At 31.7% G+C, this 24,908-nt stretch overlaps 1 protein-coding gene and 1 long non-coding RNA gene across 2 annotated transcripts in view; both read left to right on the top strand.

The window, feature by feature from the left end:
- The first annotated feature begins 2,552 nt into the window (after nucleotides 1-2,552).
- On the top strand, nucleotides 2,553-18,981 carry LOC143045507 (U3 small nucleolar RNA-interacting protein 2-like). The gene is made up of 14 exons (XM_076218066.1): nucleotides 2,553-2,712; nucleotides 5,592-5,689; nucleotides 8,082-8,191; nucleotides 11,214-11,281; nucleotides 11,707-11,748; nucleotides 12,260-12,386; nucleotides 13,035-13,150; nucleotides 13,493-13,585; nucleotides 14,278-14,378; nucleotides 15,596-15,730; nucleotides 16,436-16,498; nucleotides 16,935-17,074; nucleotides 17,554-17,633; nucleotides 18,810-18,981. The coding sequence occupies exons 1-14, from the start codon at nucleotides 2,659-2,661 to the stop codon at nucleotides 18,960-18,962; spliced, it is 1,380 nt and encodes a 459-aa protein (XP_076074181.1). The 5' UTR covers nucleotides 2,553-2,658; the 3' UTR covers nucleotides 18,963-18,981.
- Nucleotides 18,982-24,234: 5,253 nt separating this feature from the next.
- LOC143045499 (uncharacterized) overlaps nucleotides 24,235-24,908 on the top strand; it is a 31,049-nt gene continuing 30,375 nt past the window's right edge. The window contains exon 1 of the long non-coding RNA XR_012968960.1: nucleotides 24,235-24,421. This is a non-coding gene — a long non-coding RNA (uncharacterized LOC143045499). The remainder of the gene's footprint in view (nucleotides 24,422-24,908) is intronic.

Below are 24,908 nucleotides of genomic sequence, written 5' to 3'. Positions count from 1 at the left end.
TAATGTATTTAGCATTGTTATTTTGCTTATAAAAAAGAAGATGTGGTATGATAGCCAATGAGACAACTGTCCACAATATACAAGAGACAAAAATGACACAGACATTAACAACTATAGGTCATCGTACGGCCTTCAACAATGAGCAAAGCCCATGCCGCATAGTCAGCTATAAAAGGCCCCAATATGACAAAGTAAAACAATTTAAACGAGAAATATAAGTTCCTTTTGTTACCTATTCTGATATATCGGACTCGGATTTCTTTTTAACTGAATTTATTTTTTGCTGTGCGTATTGCCAGAACACAATATCCGAAATGCTACATTGTAAACTTAACTTGATAAGCAGATAATTAATTGTAGTTATATAAATTTACCGAGTATAAAATAGAGTTAATACAAAGAGGGGGGACAATACCTTTTTATGTAAACCTATTTTGGACCTTTTCAAGGTGTTGTTTAACTGTTATCTGAGATCAATTAAAGCTGTTAACTGTTTTCAACTCACTTTGTTAACTGTTATCAGCATTTTTGAATTTTTGTTAACCGTTTTTGCCAAAATCGAGGTGTTGTTAACATGTTAACAGACCCCCTATTCCCCCCTCTACAACAATTTGTAATATTTAAAAAGTAACAGTTTATTTGCATTGGTTTTTTTTTTTCTTGCCTTTTATCTTTTTTCATTTGTGTAACGTTAATCAGTGAAATACCCTCTGTGGGCTGTATAATTAGGAAGAAAGATATTTTTAATTGTTTTTGTTGCACCAAGGATGTAAATTGGTTGTATTATTAGCATGTTAGTATGTTAGTTGAGGGGGGGCAAGGGTTTTCGCTGTTATGCTGTTATGGGGTAATTTAATTCTTTAAAATTGTTATCTGTTATTCTGAAAACATATTTGCTGTTAGCTGTTATTGTCTTGTTCCTTGTTAGCTGTTATAGGACTATTATTTTTATTGTTATCTGTTATTGTGAGATTGTATATGCTATTAACTGTTATTGAAAATTGGAATGTTAGCATTTTGACAGCCAATCTTAACACAGGCATTTGTCTCAGACAAAAATTTCCTATATACCTTAATATTAAGGTATATAGGAAAAACAATTCTGAGACTCTTAAGTAGAAATTGAAGATAATTGAACATTGTGACTTGGATGGAGAGTTGTCTCATTGGCACTCATACCACATCTTCTGATAACTATTGAGATCTTTCCAATGGTGATATGAAGGTCACGTATTTGCAGAAGGATTCCAGTAACATACATCTCACAAACATATAAAAATCAGTCGGGCCAAGCACCATTCCAGTATACATTATTATTATTCTTTGTAATAAATTCCATTGTCTGTGAAAATGTCTTTAGATGATCAATTGTTGTACAAATTATAATTTGTAAAAAATGTGTATAAATCATGAAAATTATAGTTTGTATTTTGACTTTGTACACATTTTTCTAGCAAATTAAAATTTATGTTTTGACTTTGTACACATTTGTGCTTCAATGGTTTGTTCTATATCAAAATTGCTTTTCAGGAAAAAGTGCTCTAAATATTAAATAAATATAATGTGTCACTGGCTTCATTTTCTTGAAAAATTAAAAAAAGAGAAAAGCCCAAAAATTGATCTATCGAATTCCCTAGATTTTTGTTTTAATTATGATCCTCACCAGATAATTTATCCTTGGCCATATGTTTTCATTTTTGTTATTCAAATTCAATATACATGTACACAGGGGGTACAAAGAACAGTATCCCCGTACATACGAAATATGCAAATTCAGACAATTATAAATATCACAAAAAAAGGACTCGAAACATATGGCTAGGGATGCCTGGATTGGTCGATTTTTTTTAAGCGTAACATATGAAATTCGAATAATTAAGCGTAAAATCTGGAAACAAATTCTGGCGGGACACAGGAAATTACTATTATGGCAACGAAAAGCTTGATACGGGATTCTAACTAAATAATAAGCGGGGTATAGGATGAGACTCCCTCCCCAATGAGACCCGCCCTATGATTTGTACCAAAATATGTAAAAAAATGTAATTTGTACAAAAAATCCATGTACATTCAAAACTGAAAAACTTAAATTGAACAAAATTACTAGTTCCTGTTTTTGTTAAAGGAATATTTATATATGTTAGTCTCTGTTAAGGCCTAGCTAGGTCCATAAAACTTTGGCCAGTTATCTAGTAAGATCTAATGTATTGGTCCTGGACCGGACTGATTTTAAGATTTCATTTATTGTTATCTGTTATCACCACTTTTCAATTCCTTGTTATCTGTTTTAAGCCAAATTAATTTACTGTGTTGCTGTTATTGGAACCCCCCTTGCCCCCTCCTCCCCCCTCTTAGTTGTACGTCCATGGTTGAACGTGCTGGGTGCGGATCTTTCAACCCGTTATTGACTTCTCAAATATTCAATCGGAACAACTCGGCCTTTCTGGTTGCACGAAGAAATAGCTATTGTACTGCGTAGCGAGAATGGCCGAGTAGTTACGATTGCTCAAATATTATTACTAGAAAAATCAAACTCACATACGCGTTTCAAATGTCGTAAATTTATATGAAAGGTGTAAGCTGGAAATGTGTTTATAAAATTAATAACACGTGCGAGAAGAAGAGAAACAGATACAGCAGTGGAAATCAATCGTTACAATGTCATTTTTCATCAAGAACAGGAAAAGAAAGCCAGAAAAATCACAAAACAAGGTAACATTAATATTGACCATTGTTTTGAAAAAGTCCCTCACATTGTCATTGCCATTGGAGAGACCGAATAATTGTCCTGAAAAGCTGAATAAGGCAATGCAGGGTTTTGTAATTATACACTTTGCCCATGGCCATGGCTGTGTTTACACCATAAATTTTCTCTTTGTTATTTGGCAGCACCTAGATAGTAAGTGTTGCAACCATTTTATGTTTCAAAAAGTTAAAAACCTTTATAGTTTTTTGATGAACATTTTCTTTCCTTGCCACAGAAGCTGGTAAAATAAACAAACAGCTGAAACACCTGAGTTTTATTTGAGACCAGAATTCGCGAAAATCGTCTGTCCTGTAACTCCTGTTCGTCAAAATCAGGCTCGGACCAGTATTTTGAAGCACAGGCACTTGTTTCTGTCAATGTGGGGTTTACTATCCACACCAGTACAAAAACCCCACATCGACAGAAACAAGTGCCTGTGTTTTGAAGGCTAGTGTCAGTCCATATGACCGATGTTAAATTACCGTTGCAGTGCATATTTCGGCACTTTTCAATTGGTTATTAGATGTACCGCAACTGTTTCCAATACTGAAAATGCTTAAAAAAATCAGTACACCAGAAGGGTGATTTTCCCCCTCTCGCACACATTTCTGGTACCCAGACTGGAAAATGGGTACTTTGGGGGCCTCGGTTGGTAAAAATTACCCCTTACTTTGACCTGGAGATCGATCTGCTGATATCTCTTCGGTTTGTCTGTTCCCACAGAGTGTCCTGGTGATTCTCTCCAAGTACTTCGGTTTCCTCCACCATAATGTGTCCTAGCACTCCCATTGTGTATGGGTAGGAATTGTCCTTGTAAATATTGTTGTAAATACGTTAGCGACACATCTCCATTAATCCCGAAAGGGAGTTTACACGGATTCCACTGTACCTTAGCAGCTCTAGATGGGTGCTCCAAATAATGGAGGAATCTTCCAGTACATACATAAAAACGTGTTTACATCGGTCATCAGTCTGGCGTATTAAATTATAATCCTGGTACCTTTGATAACTATGTACATGTACCTGCTGCCAATTTCCGGTACTGGTTTCCAAAATTATAAACAAACCAAAGCAGCTATCTACACGTGGCCTACTTAATTTGTTCATGGAGCCATCCCTGGCACACAATCGGCAATTGAACCCTTCAATGGAGCCAACAAATACTATTACAACCGAGAAAGCGATTCAGATGATGAAATGGATAGTGAAGATGACTTTAGATAAGAACAATCAGAAAACCTGAACTGGTCTTTCATTGTTAATTTGCCTGTGGCTGCTAAGAACACAGAAGAACAAAACTTATATCAATAAAGTTATTTTACGATAAAATATGTTATTAATTTTATTTCAGGATAAAATTGGCAGATTTTGTAGGATTGAGGATATGTCTACATAAAAAAATGAAATTTAATTGTCTGAATGTCATGTCACCAACAAGAAAAAAACTGATCCCCGTAGCTATTTATCAATCTCAGGAAACTTGGTGAATAATGATCTTCAAGCACATAAACTAGTAAATGACAATTGCAAACACATCGAATGAAAATAGTCTTTACCATCCATATCAAAAACATAATAGAATCAACCACTGGAAACATAAGGATCTCAGATTCATCAGTTGTCATGCATTCTGGTAGTAATTTTTCTGATACCACAACTCAGACCTGAATGGGTAGATGAAAATTCATTGAAACCTTATTTCATTGACAAGACTAGTCATTAAATTGAAATCACAAAAAAAAATCAGTTTCAAATGGAAATGCATGGAAAATATTAAAAACAAATGTCATGGTTCTTATAATTCACTTATCCTTCATGTTTTGCAGTCTAGCTGTACAGCTTTAAGGTCCTTATGTTATTTTTTGACAAAAGAACTACAGTTCCGCCGCTGGTTTTGCACATGCTCTGGGTTTTTTGTTTTTTTATCAATGTCATAACCTAGCTTGCAATCAACAAGTATTGAATGAAATATTATTTGTTGATAATGATTAGCAAGACAAGCTTCACTAAGAAGTCTGACGACATAAATTGACAGTCTACCGGTACTCCTTATTTCAGTTATTGCTCATTAAAGTTAAATTGGTTTTGCAGATAATGTTTAAAACATATAATAGATGTGTGTAGATAAACAAAAAGAATAAAAAATGATCAGTAAGACAAGATCTCAAAAAGGTCAACATGGCAAAAAACATCAATCCATTTCTTATTGCATCCATCCATCCTCTTAGTCTGTCAGTGCATTGGTCCAGTGTCAGGTTTGAAGTTGAATATATGACAAATACAGTTTTGGCCACTATTTATCAGTTCATTCAACATGCTCAACATGGAAATGGGATTGTGTTTCAATGTAGTTATAATGAAGTAATCATGACTGCCATGATCACATCAACTTGATACTCAGTACACCTGATCATTTTAAAAATATATGACAAATAAATGCTGTATTACATACATTTTGTATTTGTTTTCTTTCATTTTTTTTTACATTGATTAGGCTGTTAGTCTTCTCATTTGAATTGTTTTACATTTGTGATTTCAGGACCTTTTATAGCTGACTGCAGTATGGGCTTTTTTCATTGTTGGAGGCCATACAGTAACCTACAAATTAATAGGCTATAGTTGTTAATTTCTGTGTCATTTGGTCACTTGCGGAGAGTTGTCTCGTTGGTATTCATACAACATTTTCTTTTTATATTTACACAGATTTTTGCTGTTCACTGAATATGGAAATGTGCTAGTGGATGCAGGACATTTTTGACACAATCTAAGGATCAAGATATTTTGTGTCACACATATCTTGTTTACTGTTTTAAATGATGCTTAAGTGAACAATTTTTTATTTCAGAAACAGAAGTTCAATGATTCACAAAATAAATCGGATGCGAGAAAACCAAAAAAGAGATTTCTTGGAGAGGAACTTGACAGTGATTCAGATATTGAAAGGTATGTCAAGAATTTGTGAAACAGTTTAATGGAACTTAAGGACAGTATATTAGAACTGCAATACATGTGTATGTGCAATTTAAATGGAACTAAGATATGTTATGAATATGCTTAAGAGGTGCAAAATATATGAGGGCCATTGTAAAAGAGGGACAGTCAAACACATAAATCAAAAATAAACTGACACACCATGGTTAAAAATAAAAAAGACAAACAGACAAACAATAGTACACATGACATAACATAGAAAACTAAAGAATAAGCAACACAAACCCCACCAAAAACTAGGGGTGATCTCAGGTGCTACTGAAGTGTAAGCTGATCCTGTAACTTACATGTAGATACTCATTTATAGTGAATTCATAATTGACGTATGTTAAAAATATTCAATAAACTAAATCCTATTTTAGTATCAGGGTTTTTGCTGGCGGTCGCCATTTTCGCAATTTGCAAAAAAAATAATAATTGTGGTGATAGAAAGACTGGCGAAAGAAATATATATCACAATTTATTTTCCTCCATCTTGTTTGTTTACTTTTTTCGAGTTTCTCGTACTTAACTCGATCAGACAATACTTAGAATTCACCTTTACCTAATTAAGATTTGGACAGAAAATCAATAATCAGCTGATTGCATTTTATAGCTATCGACAACAAAGGACTAATTAAAAAAGGTGTTGATTGAATTGTTTGACAAAATGATATGGTTAAATGGCTTCCGCTAAATGTCACATAAAGAATTTATTTACCACTTTGCGACGCACGTGTTTGAAGCAAACTTTTGACGTCTCCTCTCCTTTTAAAGATAGTTTAGAAAAGAAAGCTGTTGTTGTGACGAAAAGTGTTCAAATGCAAGAAAGTTCTCTGATTTAAAACTTTAATTATCCTTTGACTTTAATATAGGTAATTGATTAGGGAGACTTCTTTAAAGTCATTTGAGTGACACACATGTTTCAAGCATAGTTTAACGTCTCAACTTCTTTTTCATTTACAATGGTCAAGAAAGGAAAACTGTTGTTATAATGAATAATAAAATTGAGAATGGAAAATCTATCTAAAAGGTTGGGAACAACCCCTCAAATGAGAGTAACTCTTCAATTAAATGACTTCACATGAAATGAGGGATCAATTTCATGTGATAAAACAGCTTTTGTTTTATTTTTAAAAACCTATTCTTAGTACAAAAGGGGACATCAGTATTTTTCTTTTAAAGAAACTTTCCCAACGAACTATACTGGTATTATATGATCAAACATGTCGATGAATTTTGTTATATTCCAGTACTTATATCTTCTTTATTATTAAAAGTATAGTGGCCCCCTCATTTAGAAAAGTTGTTTAAAATACAATGAATATTTTTCCCTTTTAAGTTAAAAAAAAATCTGTTGTTTTAAAGTAAATGTTTCGTGTTTATTCATTTAAAAAAATGTAAGACTCTAAAAAAAGTTAGAGAGAATACTCATAGACACAATGGGGCAAAATCATCTTATTTAAGGGAGGGGGTGTAGAAAAAATGGTAAATTTTAAACGAAAAATATATTCATGTTACTTGGCGAATAAAATGATAAAGTGGCGAAAAATATATTGTTTTGGCAAAAGAGGTGGCGAAAAAAATAATTGACCCAGGGGAAACCCTGTTTAGTATTTAGATAGTAATTAAACCTTTATCTTGAATGTGACACAATGGAAAATATAGACCAAACATCAGAATATGTCAGAAATGTTTTATATTTAAAACCACCTAGGTGGTTGTTATGGTTTAGATCTGATATATATTTACATTATTTATTTGGGCTGTTTTTACGGGTATTTACCCTTCTGGTCAATACTGATGGTTTGAAGTTTTCATGGTTGTCTCACTATTAATAATATTCTAGAAAAACAATGGTTGATAGGTAAGGGGTCTAAATTAAACTTTTTGTCTTTTTGCATAGTTAATGATATTGGCACATAGAAGAGTATTATTGATAAGGACTGTTTTTATACCTATAGGAATACGCGCATGGTGATTACGATATTGCATACTTTTGATAGAATAAAATGACAATATTAACTATTTCAACATGTTAAAATCGAGATATTTGAAATATGATTTTGATAGTAAACAAAATATGCAGAGACCTAACTAGCAGATTTTGCATATGTTATTACTGAAACAACTCAATAAATCTTCACATAACCTGTATTGAAAAGTATTTAACTGAATTGCTCTTTGACCTGCTTGTATTGACCAGTCTACATTGTATATAAAAAAAAAATCTGAATTGAAAGATTCATTTATTTTTATATGTGTTTCAATTTCTTGAAGACTCCTGTTATTATTCTACTTTAGAAATGACATTAAATAAAAATAAATCAGTGTTTATATAACAAACTTTTTGCATTCATTTTAGTGATATTGAAGGAAAAAAGACTTATTCATCTTCAGAGGAGGACATAGAGACAGCACAAGAGAAGAAACTTAGATTAGCCAAACAGTACTTGTCTCAGATACAAGCTGAAGGTATATATAGTTATAATGAAATCCTGTATTCACATATCTCTTCTACATGTATGTTAGGAAAAGTGTGTGTCTTAAGTTAATAGTCTTAGTCAAAAGGATTGCCAAGTATTTTTTTCTGAATTATGCAAATCAACATTAGTCGTCTGTCTGAGCCATACAAAAGCAGGACAGGGGATCGATTTTGGAGCTCATTATTGGAAAATATTACCGTTTTGGAAGCCATTGTATACATGGTATATATTTTGGGGCCCTTTATAGCTTGTTGTTCGGTGTGAGCCAAGGCTCTGTGTTGAAGGCCGTACATTGACCTATAATGGTTTACATTGATAAATTGTTATTTGGATGGAGAGTTGTCTCATTGGCACTCACACCACATCTTCTTATATCTATATAGAATTAGAATGATTATACAGTCTAAATGTCTAGCAATTTAACAAAAATAATATTAGGAACGATTTTTAATACAACAATGTTCCAGTAGATACCAATTGATGCAGAGGTTTTTATCCACAAGTTACCTAACAGCCTTCAACAATGAGAAACACTGATAAAACATAGCAAAGTATATAAGGCCCGGACTTAAAAATGGTAGAATTTGTCAGGCCATAACTTCATTTTAATGGGTCATTGGTAGATTTTAAGTTTGAATGGATAGTTTTGTTTCTGAAGTACTATAAGATGAACATAATACAATTTATATATCAAAGCTATCTTGGATATCTACATGTAGTTTCATGTAACAAACATTTTTTTTTTTTAGATAACCATTTAGATAACCAAATAATTTTTCAAAAATATTCAATTAAACTCAGATTATAGCTTACTTAATTCTAAAAGGGGTTAACCATGCGTATGATACGGATTTCCCATTACAGTTTATTTTTAACTTACAATTTCCTTTTCATTGTCAAACATTTAAATAGTAGGACAACATATATTCTAATAATTATATTAATGAGAGAATTCTTGATATTAAGAAATACGGTAAATAAAATTTCTGACCCACAGAATTTTAATTTGGAAAGAGTGTTTTAACTTCTTTTTCTCTAGTGGGTAATTCCTGGTTCAATAGAATGTTTATTGGTGTTTACCTGTTCTCTTTGCCACCAGACCATTTTCTCTGTTCTTTCATTCTCTTACAGCTCTTCTATAAATGCATGCATAGCAAACCTTTGATCAATTTGCTTGCTATGTTTGCTTGGATGTTTGTAAACAACAGGTAGGTAGTCTTTTTCAGTCTGTTTACTATATACTGGAATTTGATTGGACAATAAACATTAACTTTATTTCATGTCAATTTTTATTGTCCAATCAAATCCCAGTATATATAAAACAGACTGAAACTCCACCTACCTATTGTTTGCAAACATCTGAGCAAACATAGCAAACAAGTTGATCAAAGGTTTGCTTTGCATGCTTTTGTAGAAGAGCTGTAAAATCTTGAATTGCTGAAATCAGTTGACTACTTTAGAGAAAAAGCATAAAATACTCCATTAACAAGATTAACGCAATTTCACCACATTATTGTGGACTTAAAAAAGTGTTTTGATATTTATTTCCTTTTTATAATAAAACACATTATACATGAAGATGGAAAATGTAGATTTATTTTCTATGAATATTAATTCACTAAAGACATTACCTATTTGAATGTAGGACAGACAGTCAAAGGAAAAAAATGCACATGCAAAAAGTCACAGAACAAAAAAGTTCCATTTTAGTTTTAGGGTTATTATTCTTGAATAAGAAAACACTTCATTGAAAAAACATTTTTGTATTTTTTCTTGAACTATTATATATAAAGCAACTTTGTAATTAAAATTTAATGAATATCAATAATGATCAAATAATTGTAAAGAAAACAAATTATTACACCAGGGTTTTCGATATCAAAAACTAGTCAAAACATTTACTAAATTTTATCATCGGTATAAGGATATCATTCGTAAATATAGCTGAACATGCAGACTTCTTATACGTTCAAGTATTTCACATCCAATTTTTTATGGAAATATTCTTTATAAAGCACAAAGGTGTCAGTATTCACCTGAAAAACTAACAAAACCTTTGAATAGACTTATTAAGAAGGGATATAGTTACGATACTGTTGTCAGGTCATTAAAGATTGCATATTTTGGCGTTAATATTGATTCACTTATAGGGTCTTTGCATCGGAACTAAACACATTTATTCAAAAACCAGTTGTTGGCATGACACGGGTTATGTTATGATGGTATGATACTAAACCCCTAACGGGAAGGATTGTGCCTGATGTTCATATGATGAAATCATAATCTTTCAGTCAGTTTAATTGAAGTCTGGAGCTGGCATGTCAATTAACTGCTAGTAGCTTAGTCTGTTCTTATTTATGTATTATTGTCATTTTGTTTATTTTCTTTGGTTACATCTTCTGACATCAGACTGGGACTTCTCTTGAACTGAATTTTAATGTGCGTATTGTTATGCGTTTACTTTTCTACATTGGCTAGAGGTATAGGGGAGGGTTGAGATCTCACAAATATGTTTAACCCCGCCGCATTTTTGCGCCTGTCCCAAGTCAGGAGCCTCTGGCCTTTGTTAGTCTTGTATTATTTTAATTTTAGTTTCTTGTGTACAATTTGGAAATTAGTATGGCGTTCATTATCACTGAACTAGTATATATTTGTTTAGGGGCCAGCTGAAGGACGCCTCCGGGTGTGGGAATTTCTCGCTACATTGAAGACCTGTTGGTGACCTTCTGCTGTTGTATTTTTCTATGGTCGGATTGTTATCTCTTTGGCACATTCCCCATTTCCATTCTCAATTTTATCAAAGTGGCTTGGTACTTAAACTGCTTCATGGTGCCAAGAAATATATCCTAAATGCATGATTAAAACTAATTTTCATTAATCAAGGCTTATGAACAATTTCCTAAATTTTATCAAAATGAATATATGTACTAAGACAAAAAAATGTGTTTACAGTGCATAGAGATCTATACAGATATAAACTTCTCTATCCAATCATATCTTTCTTCTTGTAGAAGCTGACAATCTTGAAGATGAAGAAATTCACAGAGATATAGTATCGCACAGATTAAAACAGGATATAGTATGTATTATTTAGCTGTCAAAACACTAAAGTTTTAAAAAACAACCAACTTTTTATGAACACTTTGAGTATTTATAGTTAGACTGTGTTTATTGGAAAAGTGTCAGTTTCATTTATTTTTTTAACATTTTGTATGGTATAATTAGTTCAATTGTCTCCCTTTAATCACAATTTGAGTCTTTATCAAAATTATTTATAAGTCATTTTTAAACAAATAACAATACATTCAATAGAAATTTAGTTAATTTAATTTATATATTAGGGATACAAAACTGTTTTTGTTTTTGTTATAAATTTTCACTGAATTAATAATTTTAAAAAAATACACGTAATAAGGCTACTGCCATGCCATCAGTTCATAAAGATTGTATAAATATTACTGTGCATTCTTACATTTCAATGAATATTTTATTTTCATTCTGTAGCTAGAACAAACAGGACGATTACATAAACAGGTTGCTGATGATGTAAGTAGCTAGTTATTATAAGTTGACCTTTTGTTTTTACATTTTGTTTGATAGGATATTATAGTTTCCAATTGTGCTATTCATCTGTGGTACATCAATTTGGAAGAATCAGATTTCCACCCAAATTGATATGATTCTCATCTTTAAAAAAGTTCAGGAAAAAATATTAGGATCATGCTGCAGAAAATGAATGTTGAAGGTTGTTTTGGGGGTCTTTATTCTCTAGTTTCATGGAGCTATTGTTATGTAAACACAGATTTATAGTTGAATATATTCTTATCCTGATTATTATGCATGAAACATTTGCCACTGGACCATAAGCAAATAAAAGTCTTATCAATTTGTGTATGGAGATGACAACATGGTGTTATTTTTAAACAATCATCTAAAGAAAAGAAAGATGGAAATAGTAAATGTAATCACACAGTACACATTTTTTTCCGTATAATAAAATTGATACCAATACCAATAATGTTGAGACATGCAATACATCTTATAATTTATCTTTTAGTATATACCTCCAACAATTGAAGACATCACAGTGTTACGAGGACATCAACTTTCAGTGACATGCATCATTATTTCCTCAGATAGTAAACATATTTACAGTGGTTCTAAGGACTGTACAATTATAAAATGTAAGCTAGGATGATGAAACAGTGTTAAAAGAACATTGTCATTCAGTAATTTATATCTGTTTTTTGAGGCACATTTATAGATCACTTAAGACTGCTTAAAGTAAACAATATTTATAGAATTAAGCATACAATTATCAATACATGAAGATTTTAAAAGTTAAAAAAAACCACTTTAGAATTAAAAAAAAAATTTTAATTTGATTCATGAGGTCAAAATTTCACTTCTTTAAATTTTAAACCTGATTTGCAAAGGAAAAATTGGTCATTGATTTGGGGTTGTACGGTGGGTGGGTGAATTGCAGCCAAACAGTGTCCCTGCATTTACTGATGAATTATTCAACCAAAGCTTTTCATATTTTAATATGTTACTGATGACAAAATGGAGGTCAGGTTCAATATTAATGTTTGTCACTAATAACGTTCAAGAGTTATGGTTTTGTAATGGTGAAAAATGCCAGGACACAAATAATTGTAGAAAATCTGGTTTGCTGTTGCTCTGACAGCCTCCTGTAAAGTTTATAAATTATTAGAATTTTTGTTAATATGATATTTGTATTATTTTTGATTTCAAAAGCTGTAACTGATAAAATGAAAGAAAAAGGCTTTGCTTCCATTTTAAATTTATTTGTAAATTGGTTTATTTTTAAGGGGATACCCAGACATGTCGGAAAGTTTATACAGTATATGGAGCTAAAAAGAATGGAGGTGAAGGTCATTCAGCACATGTCATGTCATTGGCAATATCATCAGATGGAAAATACTTGGTAGGATGTATTTCATTCACAAAGTCACAAGAAGTGATAGAAAGCACAATCACTTACCTGTTAAAGTATATTTTAATATTTCTTCATGGCACTAAATGTGAGAGGACGTCACTAATGTATAACTTGAGTCCAATCCCTTTCGCTACTTTTGCAAATAAAATATGTTTAAACTAAACTAAAGATATGTACAGGTTAGCAACATTATCATTCAGTCTATCTTATCTTTAAAAATAAGGAGATGTTGATTGCCAAGAATTATCCAACAGAGTCCAAATGATGTAAATGCAATCAACTCTAGGTTGAACATTTAGACCTAACCGTATATTTTATATGTTTTTTCAGGCCTCAGGTGATGCCAACAAAGAAATCCATATTCGAAACCCAGAAACAATGGAAAAAATAAAAGTATTTAGAGGTCATAGAAACACAGTATCTGTAAGTTATAGTGGTAGAAAAAATACTTGTATATATAATATATATGTAACACTCTAATGGTCATTCCTTCCTTATGTGTCCACCTGGCTGAAAACATCTCTTTTGTTCAAGAGTGTGCTTTAAATAACATATCACATGTTCAAATATTTTTTCCCCTTAAACGTGACCAAGCAATTACTATGCCTTCAGCAACACAACATTTAGAGCTGAATTGTCTGTTGTGATGTTTTCTGTTAATAAGTTGATGACAAATCTGAAAAAGAGAACAGGTATTAAACTAATTCTATATGAGTTATAACTGACTATTGTACTAATCCTATCATGAGTAAGATAATGGCTGTGTATAGTCATGACAGTAGTGACTTCTGGTGGAAAAGATTAGTGATTAGAGTAAACAGGACTTGGACCATGCACTAGTACTAAAGCAGTAAAGAACAACATAACAGGATTTTGTTTTCAAACAAATAATTAAAGATTAGGAAAAAAGTGGCATAATAAACAAAATATTAAATTATTGTATTTGTTAAAGGGATTGGCCTTCAGAAAAGGAACACATAAGTTATTCTTTTTGTTTTACAGGGGCTAGCTTAAGAAAAGGAACATATTATTTTCAATGTTTTTTTTGTTACATTGGATAGAATTAAAGAAAAGGAACACATCAGTCATCTTTTTCCCCCTTTTTTATGTTACAGGGACTAGCTTTTAGAAAAGGATCACATCAGTTGTTCAGTGCTTCACATGACCGTGCTGTAAAGATATGGAACTTAGATGAGATGACATATGTAGAAACATTGTATGTAGTTTAATATTTAAATCATTTTTAAGATAGCTATGGTAAATATTTGTTAGTGGATAGATTTTTCTAACACTTCAGGTCAACATACTTTCAGATTTCAATTTAAAAACTTTGAGTCACGTATCTATTATTATTTTTTTTAATTTGGCAAACCAACATGACCAAATGACACACACTTTTGAACAGTGTCATCTTCTATTGATCAATCTTTTTAAAATTTTGTCAGAGTCTATTGTCTAGTTGAATAAATACAATAGCTATTGTTCTCTGTGTATTTTATTCACTTTAACTTTCTTCTAACATAAATCCATCACTCATTGATTAATTTACTGAAGTAAAAAAGTAATATCTAAATGAATGAAATGCATGTTTCAACTCACAAAACTGCTTGTGCTGTTGTATTTTTTTCAATATCAATATTATATTTCAATCTGTTCAATAAAAACACTGATTTAATTATTACAAGAATGTGTCCTAAGTACACGTATGCCCCCATCCGCACCATCATTTTCTATGTTCAGTGGACCGTGAAAATTGGGGTAAAATCTCTAATTTGGCATTAAAATCAGAAAGATCATATCATAAGGAACATGTGTACTAAGTTTCAAGTTGATTGGACTTCAACTTCATCAAAAACTACCTTGACCAAAAACTTTAACCTGAAGCTGGACAGACGAACGAACGAACAAATGAACGGATGGACGTACGGACGCACAGATGCACAGACCAGAAAATATAATGCCCATAAATGGGGCATAAAAGTTGAATTTTGACATAATTTTGAGCATCTAAATTATAAAATAAATTGAAATTAATGAAAATGTTATTATATATGGGTTATCCATCGAGGGAAAATTAAACAATTAGAATTGGTTAAAATTCAATGAGAGAATTGCTTTCAATAAATTCTTCTGAAATATCAAATAAAAAAGGAGATCAGGGGCCTTATTTTATTGATAAATCCCCAAAACACAACTTATACTATCAAGTTCTGACAGTATAATTATTTGCCATTGAGTTTAAAGAAAGATGCTTTTCTTAAAATTTGAAATATACTTAATACCAGATTGTTTTTATTGTTGATTCTTTGAAAAAAAATGAGATTGATACAGTTGTAATAAACATATTAAGGTAATAAGTTAAAACAGAAAAATTGAAAATGCCTAATGAATAATATGCTAAACATGCTAATGAAAATTTTCTTTATTCTTCAGATATGGACATGAAGATGCTATAACATCTATAGATAGTCTAACAAGGGAGCGAGCCATTACAGCAGGGGGCAGGGATGCAAGTCTTAGAATCTGGAAAATTATTGAAGAATCACAACTAGTCTTTCATGGTCATATGTAAGCTTATTTCTATATTTGAGTTGAAAAGTGAGCATTTAAAACTAAGGGTAGTCATGGTATTGATATGTTAATTTTTTATCTGAAATAAGGGTAGAATTATTCCTTGTCATGCATGGACATGTGCAAGCTAAGGGGAATGCATTAGTATATACATTGATTGATTGGTTGATTGTGCTTAACACTACTTTCTGCTCTATATCATGGCTGCCAGTCTATCTTTTAGCAGGAAAAATGATAATCCTCATATAAATTAAAATTGAAGGCTGAATTTTAATGGCTAAAATTAATATAACTCTCTGTTTAGAATAGTATTGAAGTTTATGTATATATTTAACTACATTTGTAAGTCCATGTTTACTATCGATATTTAATTCTACACCATCTCATAGATTTCAATGAAAAGTTACAAAATTTAAACTACAAGCACTAAAAACTCTCATCTTTATTATTATTTTATTTCTCAACTCTATGACTTTGGTAGTAAGAGCTTGACCTAGAAATTGTGGTCTAGAACAAAGCAGGACATATTCATTAATGAATCCTAAAAGAGTTAGTAATTCTAGCCACTGGACATTTAATGGTTATCAATCAATAAATTTACTTAGTAAGGATGATATATTAATTATGCAGTCTTAAAACATTACTCAAATATATAATAAATTGATTTATCTGAGATTTTAGAATTGTGACTTGATTTTGTAGGGGTTCCATAGACTGTGTATCCTTGATCAATGAGACAAACTTTGTGTCAGGAGGTGATGATAAGTAAGTATACATTTGGTTTTGTATTAGATACTGTAGTTGTTTACGGAAATTTGTATTTTACTGCTTAATATTGATGCTGGCTAGACATGTTTATAAATTGATAATTTTTTTATTTATTTTATTTTTATCTTTTTTTTGGGGGGGGGGGGGGGGGGGGTGTCAATCTAGTGATAAGTCTAGGGAACAAAAAATATTATAAAAAAAAGTAATTTGACAAGTCTTTCGTTCATTTATGTAACAATTGTGATGACAATGAATTTTATGAAATGATATAGATTATTAAATTATATTGAACTCAATGACATTTCAAGTACATGAAACCACACACATGTCCTCATTGTTTGAAATAAATTAAAACAAGAAAAATATCAGTGGCATTTTTAGAATTAAGAAACTCTCAAGTTTGAATAGTTCTGACCTTGCATTACTTTTCTAGTTCCATAGCATTATGGGGAGTTATGAAGAAGAAGCCAATGGTTTTAGTCAGAAATGCTCATTCAGGGAACAGCGAGGAAAAGTCTGAATTCTGGATATCAGCAGTGGCATCTTTACAACATACAGATTTAATAGCTACAGGTAAATAGAAATAATAGTTAAATATCATTTTTATAAGGCAATTAATTTGATAGATACTTATAATTGCAGAAAAAAACAAAGCATTCAATCCTGCACATATTTATTTCAGCATTAGTAAAAATTAGTTACAGTCATATTTTATTATGCAGACGATACATAGTTACTTCAAATTGACATTTTTAGAATGACATCATGAACATAGCAAATTAGCAATTGATTGTTAGTAATGTAAGAGCAATATATCACATTTATTACTTGCTCATTTGTAAAAACCAAAGAAAGAGAATCTGTCAAGATCTAGAAACTTCAAATATCTTAAGGACAAAGTTTATACCAATTTACTCATGGTGTTCACTGTGTATCCCTTTTCTCTCTAAGAAGGGTTCACAAATTAGAACAATTTAATTAAATGAAGAAAGGAACATTTCTATTAATCCAAAATATATTATATTATTATTCCGATTCCTTTTCCTTTCTAGGTTCAAAAGATGGAATGATAAGATTTTGGAAGTGTGGTGATGACTTTAAATCATTAAAACCCATTTTTAGTTTGCCTGTGGTAAGTACATTATAAAGATGTTCAGTCAGTCCTAAGAATGTAATTCTTCTATATTTAGTGTGTCAGAGAATTAATTGAAAATGCGACAATCTACAGATATTTACTTTATTTTTAGACAACATACAAATGATACAAATATTTGAAATGAAAGAAATTTAGAAAAGGTATGGATTTTAAATGAAACTAGAACACACCCGTGGTATTGCGGGTCCGTGACTGAACTAAAGTAAATAACTATTTTAGTATTAGTAGTGTCATCTGATAAAGTCATGCCGATTATAGGATACAGTTTTCTCTGCTTTCAAATCTTTCTGTTTGAACCCGTCGAACTGGAACTTATCAATTATTGGTAATATTAATTTTTTGGAAAACAAAAGGTCCTGGAATGGAGTATTTTTTAATCAACAGCATTGTCCTATATTAGTTATAAATAAAGTTGAATTCTTTGATTCGCTGTTTTACGTCATGCCCGCTAACAAATTGAAAACTGTACCTATACGCCTTATTTTTAGTCACAGATTTTAAGTATTTGTATTGTTATCTTAGAAAGTCTTACTGATTAAAATACTACAATAGGCAACAATCTGACAATTTAGTAGTGTCAACCCTGTGATTATGACCCGTGTATATAGCATATTAATCCTGAATACACCGTTTGGTGGTGCGCCTGTCAGATGCGGAACGTACAGATAAGGTAATAGGTAACAGGTGAATATACTATTGGTATCGGTATCGGACTCGACCCGGAACTTCGTAATTATTGGCAATGTTAATTACGTGGAAAACAAAAGGGCCTGGAGTGGTGTAATTTTTAATCTACACCTTTGTACTATATTAGTTATATATAAAGTTGAATTCTTTGATTCGTCGGTTTTACGTGATGACGGCTGACAAATTGGACCTCTTTATTTTAGTATTATAGATGAAACAATGACATAAAGTTTAACACTTGTCAAAAGTCCACTTCTTTTTCTATTCAATCGAATAATGAATATGTTTACCAGACTAGCTTTCAAATATCCAAGATAAGACTGAAAAAATTGCTTTTGAAATAGTATTTAAACACACATCTTATTTTATTTTACTGCTCAGTTTCAAGTAAAATGCTGAGAGTTAAAGACTGTGATATTTTAATTGATTATATGTTAAAATATGTGAATCTTCTCTTCTTTACAGACAGGATTTGTGAACTCACTCCAGTTTTCTAAAGATGGCAGTTTTTTAGTAGCTGGTGTAGGACAAGAACATAAAATGGGCAGATGGTGGAGAATTAAAGAAGCTAGAAATAGCATTTGTATCATAAAACTGTCAAAGGCTAATGAACCATAATAAAATGTATTCATATGAATTTATTTTTGTTTTAGATAATTGTAGTTGAAATGTAGCAATTTGGTAAAATAAATGTTGAGGGGGAAATGGTTACTGCTTTGCAAGGGATATAAATGTTCTACTTTCACTTTCACAGATATACTCAATGTTTTAAATCTTAAAAATTGGGCATGAATATGAAAACAATAAAAATTAAAATTAACGGAACAAACACATCGAAAATCAGAGTTGACCAAAAACAATTCCAAAAGAATTCATGTTGAAGCCCAGTTTCTCACATACCTCTTGAATGCAATTTAATTGAAATTATGATTAAAACTGAATTGAAGTTCCTCAAAATTCTTACAAATTGCAAACTATTATATTATTTATGGATAGGATGCATTTTAAGGAAGTTCGCTTCTCAGTTTCAGAGTAATTAACTTTTCAAAACACACGTTTATATTGATAGGGCATTAAAAAGGAATCCAAAGAGCCAAAAAAATATATAGGTCACCGTGCTTGTTTTCAAAATATGAGCCATTGAAATTTTGGCGGGAAAATATTCTCTCTTGACTTTTCATAGCTTTATCATTGACAAGTTAGTTCACAAAAACTATTAAAAAATAATAAAAATTTTATAAGACTTTTACAGATGGCTTATCATTATACATGTAAAAGATTTACAAAAAGAAAATTGGGGGTCACCTGGCAAATTTTTTCAAGGCATTCAAATGGATAAAACCAGAGGATTCCGAAAATCTGACAAAAAATCCAATACATGACAAGCCAGTTTCCTTAAGTGATGGCTGTAAACATAAACTTCATCATACTTGGCTTCCACTCTATAATTTCTGTGTTTCTTGCCTGCTGCATGAAAAAAAACCTTACCAAACTGCTCTTAATTCACTTAAGGATTATGTACCCTTGTGTTGATTCGATGCTTAACATATGGAAATTATATAGAAAATCCACAGCCTTTATCCTTGTACTCTCATATTTGGCAATTTGATGACTGATAGATATAGGATTAGGTATTGCATGCAGTGCTAGCATTGATTTCCATAAAACAAGTTTATTAATGTAGTTATTGGTTAAAACAAATATTAATATGGACCAAATCAAGTACACCTTTTAGGGTGTGCTCAACTTTAGTGACTCAGCACAAGGTGTTTTGGAATTTACAGGTTGCTTAGAACTTTTTGTAAAAAATAAACACTAGTACATCATAGAAAATCATGTGAGTAATTTATGTTTCAAATTTTATAACAAAAATCTCTGTATTAAAGGCTGTGGATTTTCTATAAAAATCTTGAATTATTTGCCACAAAGTCCTCTTTTTCTATTAAATGCAATGAAACAGTAAAAAATAAAGCTTTGCATCAAGTTTCCCCTTGAAATATGTACAAAATGACCTATCTGTATTATTCATTATATCTGTAGTTTTGATACAATTGAAGTTTGAAAAGGTCTTACAAAAATGGCTACAGAAGGGGTCATAAACCTTAATGGTTTTTAAGGTGGTACCTAACCCTACAGGGAGATAACTCTGTAAAATCAGCGAAACGTTTTAATTACATTGTGTTGTTAAGGGAATATCAAGCTTCTCATTGATCAAAAGAAGTGTTTGTCTAACTGCTATATTATAACCAGTGTAATTTTTCTGATAAAACGGTTGGTTAATTTTTTTTTTAATTTTATATTTTTGTCAAAGAGTCAAAGTAAATACTTTGTCAAAACTTTATGAAAATTAACAAGCCACATTAATTATAGTGAAGGTGTTGGGTACCACCTTAAGCAGAATATTATGAAATAGTGCTGAGATAACTACAGTCAGAATGGTACTGTTATTTTAATTGTCCTCGTCTGTTGTTACTATCTTTCTTTTTATGGTTTATGGTTGTGTCTTGTAATTTTTTCCCCAATGCTATTTCCAGTCAAGGACGTATAACTAACATCTAATATACGTCCTTATTCCATGGTGTACAGTACCACACTAAACATATTGTGAAAGGAAAAAGTGATAAGTTATTGTTGAACTTTGGCTATTCTTAAGGTCAGTGGTGACTTTCAAAGGTCACACAAGACCTTATTTTAAATCTATGAATGAAAGGAATTCCAGGAAAATTGGACCTATAAAATAAGTTGTTTCAGATAACATTTGAGTTTCATTTCTATTTGAACTACTTTTGATCTTATTAAAGCCCTTAAAATTTAGAAAACTTTGTAAACATTTATTGCCTTTCTATCAGTTAAGCTGACATTTTGTATATTATTATGTGATGAGTACAGTAGTTGCATATTGCATACAAGTTTGAATCCAGCATTATTTTAAAAGGTCTTGCAGTAGGCATTAATTAAACAGTTGCTTTCTCTCAATGGAATACAATATGAATATATACAAAAGTCATTGGTAATGAAATGGGACACATTTAGAATGTAGAAATAGAATAAGTTTACAGAGACAATAAAGAGTTATGATATTCAGATGCTAGTTTCAAAACCATGCTTGAGAAAAAGATAAATATAGGGGTGAGGGATAATGAGATCATACAAAGGTACACAGGAATATAAGTTTTTAAGAGTACAGACGCAATACCAAACTTTTATGGTGCTTAACATCTAGTACCAAAATTATGCCTGCATATCTGGACAAGAGCATGTAGGTAGCTTAGTGAGATGGTTATAAACCCTGCTTTGTGCAAGATGGATGCTGTATGCATGATTTTTAACATTCTAATTATTAAGGTAAAAGTTCATAGAAAAACATGTTACCCTACCTAGACACATTATTTTTAGACTTTGTAAGCTAATCAGCCTGTTCTTACTCATAAATGATGAATGCTTATTGGAGAAGCAGCTAATTCCTATTTTCAATATTAAAAAGAAGTTGTGGTATGATTGCCAATGAGACAACTCTTCACAAGAGACCAAATGACACAGAAATTAACATAGGCTGCTATAAATGGCCCTGAAGTCTTGTTTACTAGGCAGAAGATAAAGCTGTTACCTCCAGAATTTTTAAAAGTAAGCACATGGCTACCAAGTAAGGCAGGAATTTTGTAATTAACACCTGGAGTCTTTTATAAAAAGGTACGAACAATTGAGGTAGATACTAAACCAAACAGGGACATGACAAAGAATGGATTTTAATGGGACTCTACAAGGTTAGATGATAGATGGAGACACAGACTAAACAGGAACAAGTCAAAGGGATGTATGCTGTTAAGACACTAAATGGACAAGGTAGAATTGATAGATTATAATGCGACTAAATGACAGCACAAAGGAATACTTGTTGACGAAATATACTAGTACAGGGTCAACCCCAGTGGAGTAAAAAGAGACTAAGATGATACTCTAACTATATACTGGTATAATGTCGGGATAAGAATAAATGTTTGTTAATACATCAGATAGTGAGATTTTGTACAGAAACAAACCAGATTGGATGGGGGATGTTGCAGAGATCACAATCATGTGGAGCGTAGAGGCAAGGCCGTAACTACCCTTGAGGCAAGTGAGGCAATTGCCTCACTAAAATTTCGACACTGATTATTTTTTTTATACATATATATAAATATAAAAGTCATTTGTTGTTCTGTCTCAACCTTAATTGCTATAACTTGTCATCATTCCTTTTAAACTATTCTTTCTGGATATAACTCAGCATCTCAACGGGTGATGTTTCTCGATTACACTTTAACCTAGTAACGATAATCATCATGGATCTTCAGTTAAAAACAGGCTCTTGCAGAAAAAGGAAAAGCGACACTGAAGGTAAAGAAGGAATAATTCTAGTAAACTAGTTTTTTTTTGTGAACAGAGTCTGAGTATTGCATATAACTTCATTAGAACAATCCAAAAACGATAAGTAGACTGACAAATCAAGTACTGGTCTTCGGAAGGGGGCAGTCCTGTCTGCGTATTCATTTCTCCGTTTCACCAACTTTTGACAAATCAAGTACTGGGCATCGCAAGGGGCAGTCCTATCTGCGTATTCATTTCACGAACTTTAATCTTTCTCTTTACAGATAAATAAAATATAAATAATATGAAACATGAATGCATGGATTAGTTTTTACCTATGTTTCTTAAACCTTAAAAATTGAAAAAAATATCCCATATTCCAATTTGATATTATTGAGGAATGGTAGAACCTTTAACACAGGATTTTGTCTTTACATATTCGGGACTACGGAATTTCGTTTCTTTATATTCGGGGTTTCGGAATCGGACACCTCCAACCCCTAACCCCTAAATTTACAGATTCTGGAACTAAAATACCACCAACTATTTCAAGAAATAATTTGAAATTACGGAACTACATGTAAACGTCAAAAACTCCATTCCAATTCCCCTGTACCCATATCATATATACTTACTCTATAAATAGATTCATATACATGTATGTTATCTCATTCTATCCCTTGTTTGTCTACTCTTTGTCAGCATAAAAGCGAGTTTAATATTTTGTAACTGCGACTGTATGATGGTGCTTACAGGAAAGCTTAATTCCCTTTTGCAAACAAAAGCTGCTACCGAATTGCCGATGGAGAAGGACTTGGAAGAAGACATTGATCATTGTGTTGATGATAATGTGCTACCTTTAGAAACACAGACTGCCCTGAAACGACTGAAAACTTGGAAAAGAGCATACATGAGTGACGAGAGATTGTGCGGTCTTGCCATGCTCCATGTTCATCGCGATAAGGATATCAGCAGACCAAATCACGATTCTGAAACGATTTGACTGAACCGGCCATAGAAAAATGTGGCAAACTCTACTGAATCGATGTTTGTTTTATGTTCTGGCAGCAGACTCAAATCAGTGATATTTGGATGATTATCTTACATATAAATTTAAATAAAGTTGTTAAAAATTTGGTGTTAGTAAAAGTCTTAAAATATGAAAAATTTATATAAAAAGTGTACAAATTCAAAACATTATCAAACTCTCTAAAAATGCCTAGAATGCAGGATTTTGCACCATTCATTTCATACCCTCCAAAAAAAATGTTCGCCTCGCTTTGCACGGCTCAATTATTTTGCCTCACTAAAATAAGATATGCCTAGTATCAGTACTAGTATCAACCAGTATCCATGATTAAAGGGAAACTCCGTTAGTTTTCCATTGCTGAAGGATAATTATATTAAAAAGATCTTTACATGTCATTTTTCATATCAAATGTATTATCAGACCTTTTTATGCTCGATTTGAGATCTTAAGTTTATTGTTCAACCAGGCTGTGGTCAAACAAATTTTATGAGTAGTTTTAATACCGAGGGTGTGTCTTGTTTTGTTAGTTCTCATTGGTTTGAAGTTTTAAGACCCTTCATTTTTGGCCATTGGAAAACTTCCCGCCAAAGTGTTTCAAATAGCACTTTGTCTTCAAACGAACAAGATGGACACAATTTACAGAAGCAAAAGATTTACGATGTAAACTTTGAAACTATTCGTGAAGCCACAAAAACCCAAGGTAAATATTCACCCCTTGATATGCTTCCAGATTATTTTCATTATATGGATCATTCAGAACACCGCTTTTAAAATCTTTTCTTCAAAATTGAGAATTTGTTATCAAGTTCTAATTTTATGAATTATTTTTACTTACCAGTCAAGGAATATACATAAGGATTATCTCCCTTACAACGTTCTCATAACTCGCAACACCTGGATGATTTCAAACATCTATCTAACATTGATCATCCGGGTGAATGCCTCCTCAGTTTATCGGCGGGAACAAAATATTCCCTTTTACCGAAAATTATTTATAACTGGGGAGGTGGTGGGAGCCTTGACTGGTAAGTAAAAATAATTCATAAAATTAGAACTTGATAACAAATTCTCAATTTTATATCATATATATTTTTACTTACCAGTCAAGGAATATACATAAGGATTACTACTGATTTCAAAGCAGTCTGAACCTTAGGAGGAGTGTTATAAATAAATTATCTCACCTG

This window comes from Mytilus galloprovincialis, chromosome 1 (assembly GCF_965363235.1).
Source record: "Mytilus galloprovincialis chromosome 1, xbMytGall1.hap1.1, whole genome shotgun sequence".
NCBI classification, from domain to species: domain Eukaryota; kingdom Metazoa; phylum Mollusca; class Bivalvia; order Mytilida; family Mytilidae; genus Mytilus; species Mytilus galloprovincialis.
Note: the sequence above shows the minus strand (reverse complement) of the source record. Positions and strands in the feature narration are given on the sequence as shown.

What these genes read in the sequence shown, in the direction of transcription:
- LOC143045507 (XM_076218066.1), top strand. Translation starts at nt 2,659, where the DNA reads ATGTCATTTTTCATCAAGAACAGGAAAAGAAAGCCAGAAAAATCACAA. An exon ending in ATAAACAGGTTGCTGATGAT is followed by an intron (nt 11,749 to 12,259) that starts GTAAGTAGCTAG and finishes TTTATCTTTTAG; the next exon opens with TATATACCTCCAACAATTGA. An exon ending in CATCAGATGGAAAATACTTG is followed by an intron (nt 13,151 to 13,492) that starts GTAGGATGTATT and finishes ATGTTTTTTCAG; the next exon opens with GCCTCAGGTGATGCCAACAA.